General features: G+C 39.1%; 1 protein-coding gene across 1 annotated transcript in view; it reads left to right on the top strand.

Annotated features, from left to right (window-relative positions):
* Window positions 1-5,841: 5,841 nt before the first annotated feature.
* The window catches only part of LOC311615487 (rab proteins geranylgeranyltransferase component A 1-like), a gene marked incomplete at its 5' end in the record, with an annotated part of 30,565 nt that continues 20,739 nt past the window's right edge, over window positions 5,842-15,667 (top strand). The window contains 3 exons of the mRNA XM_084870858.1: window positions 5,842-5,854; window positions 11,887-12,022; window positions 12,430-12,493. Coding sequence (XP_084726984.1) covers window positions 5,842-5,854; window positions 11,887-12,022; window positions 12,430-12,493 — 213 coding nt within the window. The remainder of the gene's footprint in view (window positions 5,855-11,886; window positions 12,023-12,429; window positions 12,494-15,667) is intronic.

Genomic DNA, 15,667 nt, shown 5'->3' with positions numbered 1-15,667 from the left:
TGTACAGTTGAAACCTAATCATCTTATTAATCAATATTACACCAACAAAACTTTGTGTGTGTGTTTTGTTTTTGTTTTTTGTTTAGCAAAGGTGCAAATTTTATTGAAAAAGTACAGATTCCCACTTGGGGAGAGGGAAAGAAACTCACAACACAAACTCCCACATGGAGAGGAGGAACGAGTCCCCGACACCAATAAATCTTATAAACAGAAAGAAAAAAAATAATTGTTCACCCAGAAAATACCTTAATATCTTGAACAAACATGTTCAGTTTTAAACTTTTTTTTCATGTTACAATAATTGTCTGTAGTCTAAACAGCATAAAATGTTTATCTTTGTATGGACTAGCTAGAGCAGGGGTCCTCAAACTTTTTAAAGTGGGGGCCAGATCACGGTCCCTCAGAGAGCTGGAGGGCCGGACTATATGAACTACTAATTCCTACTGTAACACCTTGGCTGCGCTCACTGCCCAAAAAACCTGGCGGGCAGGATCAGACTCCCCTGGGGGCTGCATGTGGCCCACGGGCCGTAGTTTGAAGACCCCTGAGCTAGAGTGTAATAACTAGTATATTAAGATATAGTGGAGAAAAAAGTCAACTCTAGAACATGTAAATTTTAGATATTGAATTTGCTTTAGAGAAATAATTATCCAGTGTAACATAAAATAGACACATGATCTAAAGTGTTTTAAAATACTTTTAGCACTTTAACAGAAAGGTACTACATAAATTAAACATGAAAAAATATGTCCCTTAAGACCGAGGATATTTATATATTGGCTCATGAAGAGCTCTGTGGAGATTCATGAAGGAATAGTTGTCTTTATAGCTTTTAGAGGTCATTTTTCCTTATGTTTTCATTTTGTAGCATGAGTATATGCCCAACGATTGAAAGCTAGATAATGAATTGCTTGTTTTGTGTTTATTTACTTAGATCCTTGTACCTTTTTTTGGGCACCATTCCAGTCCCACATGTTACTCTTAGTGACATGAATTTGAATGAACCTTGTTTGTCTTTAAAAAAAAATAGATACGTTAGTACAGTAATAGCATTTGTTGAACAAAGACTACATTTACCTCAATTTTTACTTTGTTTTTATTATAAGCTGTGAACATTGTAACTCTACTTTGTGCTCTTCTACAGATTTCAGTTGCAACAGATAGATGAGAGCTGAGGGTTTAAAAACCAAAGTTGGGTAGTTTTCAAATTTTAATGTGCTTCAGGATCACCAGATAAACTTGTAAAAAAAACACCACGTGGATTTTTGAACCTCACCCTTGGGGAGTGAAATTGAATAATGTGCTTAGAGTACATCAAGGCATTTTCAGTTTTAAGGTACAGACCAAGTTAATCTAATATAGGTGATCTTTAGATGACACTGAGAAACACTGATCTGTAAAGTAGAGTTTGGGATCAAGCCTATGGTACTGTGTTTCATGATGGATTTTAGTCTCTGGGTCTTAATTCATTCTAAGCCTACATCAAGGTAAATCTTCCAGATATACTGGCATGAAGTCTGAATTTTAAATAGCAGACAGACTGCTAGTGATTTAACATTTCTTTTATAACTTCATAGAAAGACCTCGAACATAACAAATGTTTAGCAGCTCTTAAGGCATGTATGGTCAGGTAGCCCTTGAATGAGAGAAGACCTGAAAAGGTATTACTGTCATGAATGACATTGGACAAGTCACTCTGGGCCAGTATTTTATCTGTAAGATGAGTTAGGTGGACTCCCCAAGTTTCCTCCCAGATATGACATGCTTTCATTGAGCTAACTGAAAGTACCTAAAGTACTTAGTTTTTCCTCAACGTTTAGAAATAAATTATCTTAAAGTGTTTTATATGCCCAAATATAGGCCTTACTTACATATTGGGTAATATTCAGTTCCAATGAGAAAATTTTAAAAAATTAACAATTTGTTTGTGTTTACTTTTATGGGTATAAATGAAATAACAAAATGTCTACTTATGCTATTTATTAAATCATTTTATTAGGACTTCAGTTTTCTTTTTTTTCTTTTCTTTTTTTTCAATATATTTTATTGATTTTGTACAGAGAGGAAGGGAGAGAGATACAGAGCTAGAAACATCAATGAGAGAGAGTCATCGATCAGCTGCCTCTTGCACAACCCCCACTGGGGATATGCCCGCAACCAAGGTACATGCCCTTGACTGGAATCGAACCCGGGACCATTAAGTCCCCAAGCCGACGCTCTATCCATTGAGCCAAACCGGTCCAGCAGGACTTCAGTTTTCTAATGAATATATTTCTTATTCATATTGGTTAAGATACAGATAGTTTGGATTCTAGATATTATTTTCTAATTGGAAATTTTATGCCAAGCTATGACATTTATTTCTTTAATAGTAGATCAGTTTTAAAAATTTTACCTTCATTAATAATGTTCATGATATCTACAATATTCTCACTATACTGAATTGTTTAAGTAATCTTCATAAGTTTTATTTGAGAGACAATCAATACTTGAAAAATGTGAATTCATACCATCACTAATAATTACCAAAATTATCTAAAGCTAACATTGATTGAAGTTAACTCAGGCTAGTGTATCTTTCCCAATCACTACTTTGTTATTACAAATCACATATTTGAGAGAAATACCAGTAATAAGAGGTATTTTTTGTAAGGACTTAATGTAAAATGAGGGATAATTTATTGAGGGGAAAACCTTGAAAACATATTTGGGCATATGTAGCATATATATATATTTTTTAAGGAATCAGGTTGCCTCAAATGATTGCTTATTCTAGTTATAATTAGATTATTAGTCAAAGAATCTGCAAAGATTTATATTTATCTCCTTATGGTGGTAGAATGTCTTTCTTTCCCTATTTTTCTATGTGGAGCACTTGACATTTCTCCCCTTTGGTGTAGTTAAGAGCTACTTATGCCTCAGATCTAAGTTCTAAGAGCTACTCATGCCTCAGGTCTCTGCTCCAATGGATTAGATCAGTACCCTCTGTCAGCCCCTGAGTCAGGCCCCCTGGTATGATTATTTTTAAGTCAACTATCGATATATCTCCAGAACCAGAGCTGGTTCCTGTCACCCACTATACTTACTAAGTATGTGTGAAATGAATGAGTGAGTGAATGAATGGTAAAAACTGATAGTGTTTTTGTGCTTCTCTTTTACCCTCCATTAAAGAAAGCAAATGGAAACATAAATGATCATAGCATTGAGTTTAATTTGGTGATTATACATCAAAGTATTGTATAAACTTTGAGAGAATAAATATGGAATATGTAACCAAATGAATACTTATTTTCAGCTAAAACTTATTTTTATTTTTGTTTAATTTGGTTTTCCTGAAATCTACATTGACTGTGCATGCTAAGCTATATTGGCTCTGCTTTCTTAATTTTCAGAGATATCAGACATAGGTACCAGTAGTTCTTTTCTATACCCTCTCACTAAATTCTAATACTAAACCCCTCTGTTAACTATTTTTTGAAACACTGAATGTTCTTATTGAGCAGCTTTATTTTCCTTTGCAGCTGTGCTGACCATGTAAAACTACTGTAAATTAGATTTGGTCATTTAGCAATGCAGTATTTGATATTAGGGTAAGGTGTGGATAACCTTGGATCAGATATATCTGTAATCAATAGCCTGAATCTAATGTCTTCAGCTAGTGTTCCTTGTGTATTTCAGCTGTCTCAGTTACTTGATTTCCTCCTATGACTATTTCTTGGAGATATCTTTTTTTTTTATGTCAGGAATGACTATACCTTTCCTGTATACTTGTAAATTAGTAGTGAATAGTATATTAGACCAAGCATGATGTGATTGATTCTTAATACTATTTCTCATTGTCGGAAAGTCAGTGAATTTCTGATTTTAGCATGTCTCATTTGCAAAATGATAGTGATAATATTATAAATATTTAACCTTCACCAACCCCTATGCTAGTTGTTATAGTGATAAAGAGATGAATAAATCATGGGCCTTGCCAAAACCGGTTTGGCTCAGTGGATAGAGCGTCGGCCTGCAGACTGAAGGATCCCGGGTTCGATTCTGGTCAAGGGCATGTACCTTGGTTGCAGGCACATCCCCAGTAGGGGGTGTGCAAGAGGCAACTGATTGAAGATTCTCTCTCATCAATGTTTCTGACTTTCTATCCCTCTCTCCTCCTGTCTGTGAAAAATCAATAAAATATATATTTTAAAAAATAAATAAATAAATATAAATAAATAAATAAATAAATAAATCATGGGCCTTACTCTTGTGTACAAAAAAGATCACAGTAAAGAGTGCAAGCTCTAAAATCAGATAGACATTGATGAGTATCCTGGCTTCTGTACTTACTGAGTGAACTTTAACAAGTTGTTTAATCTCTCTCTGCTATAGTTTCTTAATCTGTAAAATTAGACATGACAAACTCACTGACTTATTTTTAATTTTAAATGAACAGATAAAGCTAGCAGAAACCTTTATTCAACATAGTAAGAACTTAATATATACAAGCTAGTAGCAATTATTAATGTAATTGGATACTGAAGATCTTCCTATGTTATACTAAGGAGTTTGGACTGTAATCAGTGGTAGTTTTAAGTAGATAAATGACAAAATTAGATTTTCTATTTTTACTAGTAAGTTAGTAATTCTGGCAGTGATTTGAAAGAAACACTGATAGGAAGAGGTTCTTTACCTCCTAAATGAGAGATTCTGTATATTTATTTTCTGCCTCTGTACTGTTCACATAAATGGAATACTTCTATAATTATCTACCCACCTATTTAGCCATCCATGCAACAATTATTAGTTATTTTATGTGTGCCAGGCACTGGGGCCACAGCAGAGAACAAGATAGTCATGATCTTTGTTCTCATGGACTTTAGAGTCTATCAGAGGTTATTAAAGAATAAACTAACTATGGAGATAACTAGAGGCCCTGTGCAAGAAATTCGTGCATGGTGGTGGGTTTTCCTCAGCCTAACTTTCACCCTCTCCAATCCAGGACTGCTGGCTCCCAACCATTCGCTTGCCTGCCTGCCTGATTGCCCTTAACCGCTTCTGCCTGCTGGCCTGATCACCCCCAAACAACTCTCCTGCCAGCCTGATAGCCCCCAGCTGCCCTTCCTTGCAGGCCTGGTCCCTCACACTGCCCTCCCCTGCTGGCCTGATCGCCCACAGCTGCTCTCCCCTGCTAGCCATCTTGTGGTGGCCATCTTGTGTCCACATCGGGGCAGTCATCTTATGTGTTGGAGTGGTAATCAATTTGCATATTACTCTTTTATTAGATAGGATTACACAATGAGATATTTTCAATATGCAGATCTGACTCTGTCCCTCCCTGTGTAAGAAGTTTCAGTGTCTTTATACCACTTCAAAATAAAAGTTTAAGACCATTTTACATGACACATGAAGCTTAAGGAACTGGTCTTTGCCTGCCTCTCTAAGCTCATCTCTCCCTCCAGCATCTGCTTCCATTTTATTGTCAATCAATATTTAAATGTTTGTGGTTTTCTGTACTTCTCTTTCTTGCCTCTATACCCCTGAACATACTGCCTTTATACCTTCAGTATTCTTATTTGCTTGCTTAACTGTTTTTCATACTTCAAAAATAGTTACCCTTAGTTGAGTACTCCCCTGCATCCTCATCTCTTATCACTGGACTTGGACATTGCATGTGTCTGAATTTTCATTATATTTGGAGTTCCTTTAGGACAAGATATTTTTATTCTCACCTCTTAGAACAGTGGTTGGCACATGGTTGTTTTGCCATACATTTATATGAAGTAGATGAGCTACCAACTTGCTAGTAGTCCATTGTCTTACTAGACTAAATAAGAGTTTAAGGCAGTCTCAGTGGAAATGGAGAGAAAAGGTGAGTTTCCAGAAATCTTTATAAGCTAGAATGAAAATTGAATAGCAGATTAGATGTAGAAACAGAGATTCTGAGCTAGGGAAACTGTTAAGTGCTGGTCAGGTCATTATCTAAAATAAGGAATTTCAAGAGGGTAAGCAGATGATGGGCCATGATGAATTCATTGTGGGGCATGCTAGGTTTTGAAAGGCATTTGGAATCTCTCCAGAAAGAAATGGATAATAAATGTTTTAAAATGTGGCTACAGCCAAAACCGGTTTGGCTCAGTGGATAGAGTGTCGGCCTGCGGACTGAAGGGTCGCAGGTTCGATTCTGGTCAAGGGCATGTACCTTGGTTGTGGGCACATCCCCAGTGGGGGGTGTGCAAGAGGCAGTTGATTGGTGATTCTCTCTCATCGATGTTTCTGACTCTCTATCCCTCTCTCTTCCTCTCTGTAAAAAAATCAATAAAATATATTTTTTTTAAAAATATGGATACAGAGCTTTGGATTGGTCACAATAGGTTAATGGTGTTTGAAACTATTGGGATGAATTTTTACCCCAAAGAAATGAATAAGTGATTTTGGAATAGTGTCATTGAAGAGGTGGCATGTGAACTAATGTGTTTGAGAAATTGTGGAAGGACATAGTGAGTAGGGAGAATTATTTTGTTTACGTCAGTGATTGAAAATCTTCTGATTTCCTTAATGTTTTTAAAAAATTATTTCGTATGTGATTTCTGCACTCCTTACCATACAATTAGTTGGGATATTAATTCTGAAGATCATACTGATGCCTGTTTTAATGTTATTTTTTTCTCCTCTGGGCCTAATTTCAGATAAAGAGTTTTTATCTTGCTGAGTATTTTCTTCCTATCACCATTTTGATATTTATACCTTTGTGTTATTTTACTAAGAATTGAGTAAGTATTGTGATTTAGAAATCTCAGCTCTAGAAATGTTTCGCCTGGCTTCAGTGATTCTTATGGTCAGCTTTGTCATTGTGTCCCTGTATCTAGAAACTCCTATTATGCTCCACCTCAATTTACTATTTATGATGCTCAGCAAGAACCTCAACTAAATCCAAAATGTTGTTAATCTTTAATGGCTTCCTCAGGTTCATGTGAAAGGAGTTGGCGGGAGGGTATTTTAATGTCTCTGGCAGCACTGTTTCATTTGGCTGTTTTCCATTACCTGAATGTCATCTAATTTGTTATATTAATCTTGTAGTACAAACTCTATGTCTGGGTCCCATGTCAATATTCCTTTCTTCATTGTTCTCCCAATTAAACCAAATATATGATAGTAAGTCAAGTGTCTGAGAGGGAAACAAATCGTATCACTTACTTAAATGTGTATTGCTTTGAATTGTTCAGGCCTAGAGCCTTAGTACTTCAAAGGAGGCTATCAGGTGAGTTGTCTTATTATCACCTACCAGACTGAGGAAGCATATGTGACAGTAACCTCAATTACTGCAGAAATCAATATGTTTCTTTCTGTAGCAATAGCTCTTGACTTTCTCCACCTAGCACAGCATATAGATCCAATGCAGCAGTGGCACACTTGATAGTGATTCTTCCCTGGGATTTGGGAGCTTATCAGAATCTCCAGGGGTACTTATAATTTGAAAAAGTCCCCCAGGTGTGATTCTGATTTTCTTCCTTCTCCTCCTCCTCTGAGAATCACTGTTTCATCCAGAAGCCTCAGCATACATTGGAACATTTGTTGGTATATTGCCCTTGCATTGTTGAACTCCCTAATCCCCATGTCCCCATGCTTCCATTTTAAATGGTCCCCAGTTGTTTCCTCATATACCATAACTTCTGAAACCAATGTCTGCCTGTCACTAAAGGTATAGCTACTATTGAAGCAGTCCTACTAGAGTTTGGATTCCTACAAAGCAAAGAGTTCTCCTTAGCTTATGGCAAGGTTTAATTGTGTGGTTTATTTAAATGGGAGCTCTTTACAAAGACTTCAACTAGAGTCCATGGTTTATATTAACACCCCTCCCTGCCAATGTTTTTTATGAAAATTTTTAAATCTATGCCATAGTTGAAAGAATTTCAGGGTGAACACTTCAATATCCACCATCTAGAGTCCACAATTAACATTTTAATACTAGAGGCCCAGTGCATGAAATTCGTGCACAGGAGGGGGTGTACTTCAGCTCAGCCCGCAACCTCTCCAATCTGGGACCCCTCAAGGGATGTCCTACTGCCCGTTTAGGCCTGATCCCAGTCAGATCAGTCCTAAACAGGCAGTCATACATCCCTCTCACATTCCAGGACTGCTGGCTCCCAACTGCTCATTTGCCTGCTTACCAGATTTCCCCTAACCACTTCTGCCTGCCAGCCTAATCACCCCCTAACCATTTCCATGCCAGCCTGGTTGATGCCTAATGCTCCCCTGCCAGCCTGTTTTCCCCCAACTGCCCTTCTCTGTTGGCCTGGTCACCCCTAACTGCCCTCCCCTGCGGGTTGATCACCTCCAACTGCCCTCCCTTGCAGGCCTGGTATCTCCCAACTGCCCTCCACTGCTGGCCATCTTGTGGTAGCCATCTTGTGTCCACATGGGGGTAGGATCTTTGACCACATTGGGGCAGCCATCTTGTGTGTTTTAGTGATGGTCAGTCTGCATATTACTCTTTTATTAGATAGGATAGAGGCCTGGTGCATAAGTGGGGGCCAGCTGGTTTGCGGCGGCCTGGGCAAAGGACCTGTGGTGGTTTTCAGGCTGGCCACACCCCCCAGTGACCCAAGCAGAGGCCCTGATATCTGGGATTTATTTATCTTCTACAATTGAAACTCTGTAGCCTGGAGCAGAGCCAAGCCTTCTACTTGCTCCATGGTGGCAGCCATTTCTGTTGGAATTTATTTATCTTCTATAATTAAAACTATGTAGCCTTAAGCAAAAGCCAAGGCAGGCCAAGTTGTGTGGAAAGTTTGGCTTCCTCCATCGCTGGGGGCAACCCTAGCCTCCTGCTCTCTCTAGCTCTGTGGTTGCCACCATTTTTGTTGGATTTATTTACCTCCTATAATTGAAACTTTGTAGCCTGGAGCAGAGCCAAGTCTTCTCCTTTCTCTGTGATGACAGTCCTTTCTGTTGGGATTTATTTATCTTCTATAATTGAAACTTTATAGCCTTAAGCAAAGGCCAAGGCAGGCCAGGATGTGCAGAAAGCTTAGCTTCCTCCTTTGCCAGGGAAACCCATGCCTCCCTCCTGCTCTCTCCATGGCCACAGACATCTTGGTTGGGCTAATTTGCATGCTCGCTTCTGATTGGCTGGTAGGAATGGCTTGTGGGTATAACAGAGTGACGGCTGATTTGCACATTGCTCTTTTATTAGATAGGATACTTACTTAATCATATATCTACTTAAAAGTTTATCCCTCTGTCCATAATTTCACCTTTTTAAATTATTACACAGTAAAGTCCAGATATAAGTACAGTTCCCCCTAAACACTTCGGCATGCAGATCATTAACTAGAGTTTAATATTTATTTACAGCTTTTTGTTTTTGATGGATAATTTATATGCAGTGCAAGTGCCCAAATCTAAATGCTCATTAACTGACTTTTGACAAATAATATATCTATACTAGAGGCCCAATGCATGAAATTCATGCATCACTAGGGTCCCTAGGCCTGGCCAGTGATCAGGGCTAATCAGGTTTCCCACCTCTCCACCTCCCTGCCTTCTCCTTCCCTTGCTCCCTTAGCGCCCCATCACTGCCACTGATCGCCCACCATGTTGAGTTCCGACCCTTGGTGGTCAGCTCACATCATAGTGAGCAATCAAACTCCTGGTCTCCCAGTCAAACTCCCAGGGGGCAATTTGCATATTAGCCTTTTATTATATAGGATAGCCTATATTCCTATCAAAAAATAGATTTTTAAAAAATACATTTTATTGATATTTTACAGAGAGGAAAGGAGAGGGATAGAGAGTTGGAAACATTGATGAGAGAGAAACATATATCAGCTGCCTCCTGCACACTCCCCACTGGGTATGTGCCTGCAACCAAGGTACATGTCCTTGACCTAAATCAAACCTGGGACCCTTGAGTCTGCAGGCCAACACTCTATCCACTGAGCCAAACCAGTTAGGACAAGATAGAAGATTTTTAACACCCTCTTTTTTGCTGCCCAAATTATTCCCTCTTGATACTATATAATCTCTGAATTTAAGGCAAGGAAAAAACTTGTCAATGTGTCTGGATAAATAGAGATCAATGTTTAATAATGGATCAGCAGATTTATCTTCCCCATTGCCTAAAGTACCTTGTGTTTTAAATTGTGTATGAATGGCCCTAGCCTGTTTGACTCATTGCATAGAGTGTCAGCCTGTAGATTGAAGGGTCCTGGGCTTGATTCCAGTCAAGGGCACATGCCCAGGTTGTGGGCTTGATCCCCAGTAGGGGGCATGCAGGAGGAGGCAGCCGATCAGTAATTATCTCTCATCATTGATGTTTCTCTCTCTTTATCCCTCTCCCTTCCTCTCTGAAATCAATTAAAATATATTAAAAATATATAAAATGGCTAAAGCCATAATTTTTTAAAAATGAGTATGAATGGTTTAAAACAGGAGCCTGAGTGTTTTACTATTTAACTAATTATTTTACAAAATACAGTATTGTATCTATTTGGTTGAGTATTTTATAAGGCAATGACATGTGAGGTGAGATACATTGGAATATAAGTTGGGAAGAGAAAGGAAGTAGATGTGAGATGATGAAAATCAAAAATACTAATATAATATAGCATGTGCTATTATGTCATTAATTGATTAAAATACATATTATGTATATCTAACATTGTGAGATACCATAGTCTATCGCAACAGTGGCACAGCATTTATTTAAGAATACCAGCATATCATCATATGCCTTTAGGAAATACACCTTAAATTCATCTCACTATTGGTTTTGGATGTTTGTCCTTTTATAATGCCTTTATGCCTAGTAAATAACTCTTATTTGGCTTCATTTTAGAGTGATACAGCATATTTTAGTTTATACTATATTTAGTTAAAATGTGGTATAGATTTGAAATTATTTGCTTGCATTTTATTAGGACATACATGTAAGTGTATTTCTAATAAAGCAATTCTGGTTTCAAAAGGAGAAGCTGTGACAAAAGTAAATTGTGATATTTCCATAATAAAAAGACATAGCAAACATGCAGACATTTGCATATAGTTTCTGAAATATTGCATACTGGCTTTGTCGGTGCTGGTAAGTCCATTTCAAGGATGTTGCCCTTAGTCCATTAGTTTGGATAATGAGCCCTATAAAGTACATTTATAACTTGTGGCACTGCAAGGAGATGGATTCTAATTTTCATCCTTTTATCTAGACACATTGAAAGAAGGTCAATGGAGGGTTCTGTATGATTCATTGTCCCAACACATATCAGATGACAGAGACCTGATAATGTCCATGCATAATTGTTTTCCTTATTTGGAAACTGCACTTGAAAGAAATCTTTCTATAATCATCCTTTGAAGTAAAGTGGAAACAGATATTAAAAGAAGCTCTAGGCCTTTTGGGGGGGGGGGAGGGTCTAACATATTATCACACATGTGACCAGAGACCTATTCTTGAACAAAAGAGAAAGCAACACGTAACAGAAAAATAGAAAGTCTTTAGGTGGCTTTTACAGGCTGTGAATGATATAGCAAGGTATTTAATCAATTTTTATCTTCCCCTTTCCTTAAGTCTGTTAAGAACAAAAATAGCCTGTTTTCTAAATTAAGGGAATAGATTCTGTGTTCCTAAACATTAGGAAAACTCATATTATATACTTTTCCTAACTTTGTCTTTCTTACTAATGCCATTCAAAATAAGTATTTGAGTTTTATCTCACACTTATTTCTTAGTTTACTAGTAAAAGATTCCAGATAGCAATAAAAATATATATTCTGTATATAATGTCCATGTTTTTATTTTTTTAAAATGTGAAATTATAGGCAATTTTAAAATCTAAGAAATTGGTTTTAGATTCAAAATTGATAGTTGATTATGTTTATTTGCTCAATTATTTAATCATCAATGAGAACATTTTAGCTATGCTTGTCTTCTTTGTAGATGCAAAGCAATCATAGATCAGTTTGGTCAGAGAATAATCTCTAAGCATTTCCTTGTGGAGGACAGTTACTTTTCTGAAAACACATGCTCGCACGTGCAATACAGGTAAGGAACATCACCCACTGTTCAAGGGAAGGTGAAACATAGAAAAGTTTGGCTTTGTGATTACATTGAAATGAAACTCCTGTATAACCATTGTTCAAGTAAGATGCAAATATATACCAAACAAAAGATAGTATTGAGTATGTTTCCATTGTTCTCTTATAAGATCTGGTTTGGGAGAACTTAGCCTAATTTTGACTCCTTTGCATCAGCTGGGGTTTGTCTGCAGGTCACATATCCTTCCTTTCATGAGCCAAGAAAAGATTAAAGCAGAACTTGACTTGGTTTGGGGATGTGACAATTTTATCATGACTTAAATCTTTGAAATATGCCTTCTGGTGGTTATATAACTATAAATGAAACTTATCCATAAAATCTGAATCACTGAATAACTGTTTTGTGCATTGTAGGCAAATTTCCAGGGCAGTCCTAATTACAGATAGATCTGTACTACAAGCAGATTCAGATCAACAGGTAAATTTAGTCCTGTACTTTTTAATAACATGTTGCTAATTTATTCTACATGGTAATATGTATAAATTAATATTGGTGAAATAAAATGTAGTAAGCCATATGTGCTAATTTAAGACATTATAAAATATATAATTGCAATTATGTAATAATCTTTGTTTCTTAAAGATTTCCTTCTAACAGAATAAATAATTGTGCCTTATAAAACAGATTTATGCTAGGAAAATTGGACTAATCCTAGTGTTCCAACAACTATTTCTTTGGAACTGAAAATACATAGCTATGAGAAGATAAAGATAATCCCAGAGAACACATTTTAAAATCTTGGAGGAAAAGTCTTCATAATAAGAAGTGGTAAGCCCACCAGTAGGCCTGGTGTGAATGAGTATCAACACACATTTTCATTTCTGCTACTTCCCTATTGCCATCGTTCATTTCAGTACCCTCTTCAGTCTTCTCACTTCTATATATAATGTCTCTATATACCTATGGTTTTCCCTCAGTCTGTTCACCTAAGTTCCAGGGGTGTGTTCCATTTTCCTGACCAAATTTTACAGTGACTGATAAAATCAGCTTACTAAGTAAGTATGCCTGTGAGACCTATCCTATCTAATAAAAGAGAAACATACTAATTAACCATACCTCTGCTACACCTACCAGCCAATCAGAAGCGAGTGTGCAAATTAACCCAACCAAGATGTCTGCGGCCATGGAGCTGGAGAGACAGAAGACTTGAGTTTCCTCTGGCAATAGAGGAAGCCAAGCTTTCTGCACACCCTGGCCGACCTAGGCCTTCATTCAAGGCTACAAAGTTTCAATTATAGGAGATACATAAATCCCCAATACCAGGGTCTCAATTTGGGTTGCTGGGGGGCATGGCCAGCCTGCAAACCACCACAGGAATCTCACCCAGGCCACCGCATGCCCCAAGGGATCCCACATCCTGATCCAGGACACCCTTCATGGCAAACCAGCTGGCCTCACCTGTTCACCAAGCCTCTAGCCTATCTAACAAAAGAGTAATATGCAAATTAAGCATCACTCCAACACACAAGATGGCTGCCCCCATGTGACACAAGATGGCCACCACAAGATGACCAGCAGGGGAGGGCAGTTGAGAAGGACCAGGCCTGCAAGGGAGGGCAGTTAGGGGGCGATCAAGCCTACAGGGGAGGCAGTTAGGGGTGACCAAGTTGGCAGAGGAGGGAAGTTGGGGGCAACCGGGCCTGCAGGGAAGTGCAGTTGGGAGGGACCCAGGCCTGCAGGGAAGGGCAGTTAGGAGTGACCAGATCTGCAGGGGATGGCAGTTAGGGGCAAACAGGCTGGCAGGGGTACAGTTAGGCATCAACCATGCTGGCAGGGAAGTGGTTAGGGGGTGATCAGGCTGGCAGGCAGAAGTGGTTAGGGACAATCAGGAAGGCAGGCAGGTGAGCAGTTGGGTGCCAGCAGTCCTGGATTGCGAGAGGGATGTCTGACTGACCATTGGATCGGGCCTAAACGGTCAGTTGGACATCCCTCGAGGGGTCCCAGTTTGGAGAGGGTGCAGGCTCGGCTGAGGGACACCCTCTACCTCGTTCATGAATTTCGTGCACCGGGCCTCTAGTAGACATATAAAGAGCAACTAATTTATTGTGACAAGTGAGTAAGAATGTTGCAACAGCTATTATAGAACTCATCACACTGTCCCGTAATTACCAGTTGACTCATCTGTCTCTCCCAGTAAACCTTGAACTTTGTAAGTGAGTTGAAGAATAACATTGAGGCAGAAACATGAAGAGTGGAAATAGAGACAATACTGAAGAAGCTAAGCTGTGAAGAGCAAGAGAAAGTGGTTCCTGAAGAGGGATGTGGAAGTGAAGAAGGTTTCTCTTATATTGAAAAGACTAGAGGCCTGGTGCATGAAAATTTGTGCACTCTGGGGGTCCCACAGCCCAACCTGTCCCCTCTCACAGTCCGGGAGCCCTCAGAGGATGTCCTACTGGAGGCAACCAGGCAAGCCAATCAGGACAGCGCTGCCTCTGTCACTCTACAGCTGCCACCACCAGCCTCCGTCTGTGGGAGATGACTGGGCAGACCTACCCTTCACCCATTGCCCCTCTGCCCCTACTGGTTGCCGCCACCCCTCCTCCCCCCCATTGCCATCTCTTCCTTCCTCCCATTGGCACATGCCTTGACTGGCCCGCCCCCTGCCGACCAGTCGTTCCACTGTTTGGTCAGTTTGCATATTACGCTTTTATTATATAGGATTAGTATATATTTCAGCTGATGATTTTGAGCCAATGGAGAGAATGGGGTTGAAGATACCCAGGACAAATGAAGGATTATTGATGAAGCAGGGTCCAGGTAAAAGGCCAGGGAGGATGGGATTTGGAGAACAGGTAAAAGTGCTGCTGTTAGATGGGATGTGAGTCAAGAGTATGAATGCAGGATCATTTGGGAATTCCCATTTGATGCATTACATTTACTCTTTAAATTACAAAGTGAGGTAATCTCCAGGGAATGGGGGTATGAGAATGTGAATAGATCAAAGCTCAAGAAAAAATGTCAGATAATCACTGTGGGGAGTTAGAAAATGACATATCTCATGGTCAGATGGCTGGGCAGTATTAATGGCCCAGTTGAGTCTGGAAGTCATGGTTTACAATGACATTAATCTACTATCGTTCCAGCTTTCATTCTCTTACCTGCCACTTAGCCTGGTCAATGACCTATTAAGAGACTAGCAATTCCTTGCCTCCTCTGTTTTCCCCCAGATTACTAGCTCCCTGTGCCTTTTTCCATGGTCTAGATCCCATGGTTGATCTGAACTGTCCTTCCATCAACACCTTCAAATCCCACATAATCATGTTCTACTGCATGCACAAAGGAAAATCCCATCACTTGGATAATCTGCATCTGGATCAGAGGGCTTCTTGAGTAAACCACACAATCAGACAGACTGGCACTGCCACAGTGTCAGAGGCAACAATCATTCAGCTAGACCTTAATACCTACCATCAGTTAGCTCTTCCACTGGCTTGAGACAGCTCCCTCTCCCTTTCCCGTCAGTGGCTAATTCAAGTCTTCACGATTTTACCCACCCTTCTTTCCCTTAAACTTCTCAACACCTCCTCCCCACTTCACAGAAATGTGAGGCCACCTACTAAACACAATGGCACTTGACATCCTGTTTCACCA

This window comes from Pipistrellus hanaki (assembly GCF_964339955.1).
Source record: "Pipistrellus hanaki genome assembly, chromosome: X".
Taxonomy (NCBI): Eukaryota; Metazoa; Chordata; class Mammalia; order Chiroptera; family Vespertilionidae; genus Pipistrellus; species Pipistrellus hanaki.
The sequence above is the reverse complement of the archived record's forward strand: the minus strand, read 5'-3'. Positions and strand labels throughout refer to the sequence as shown.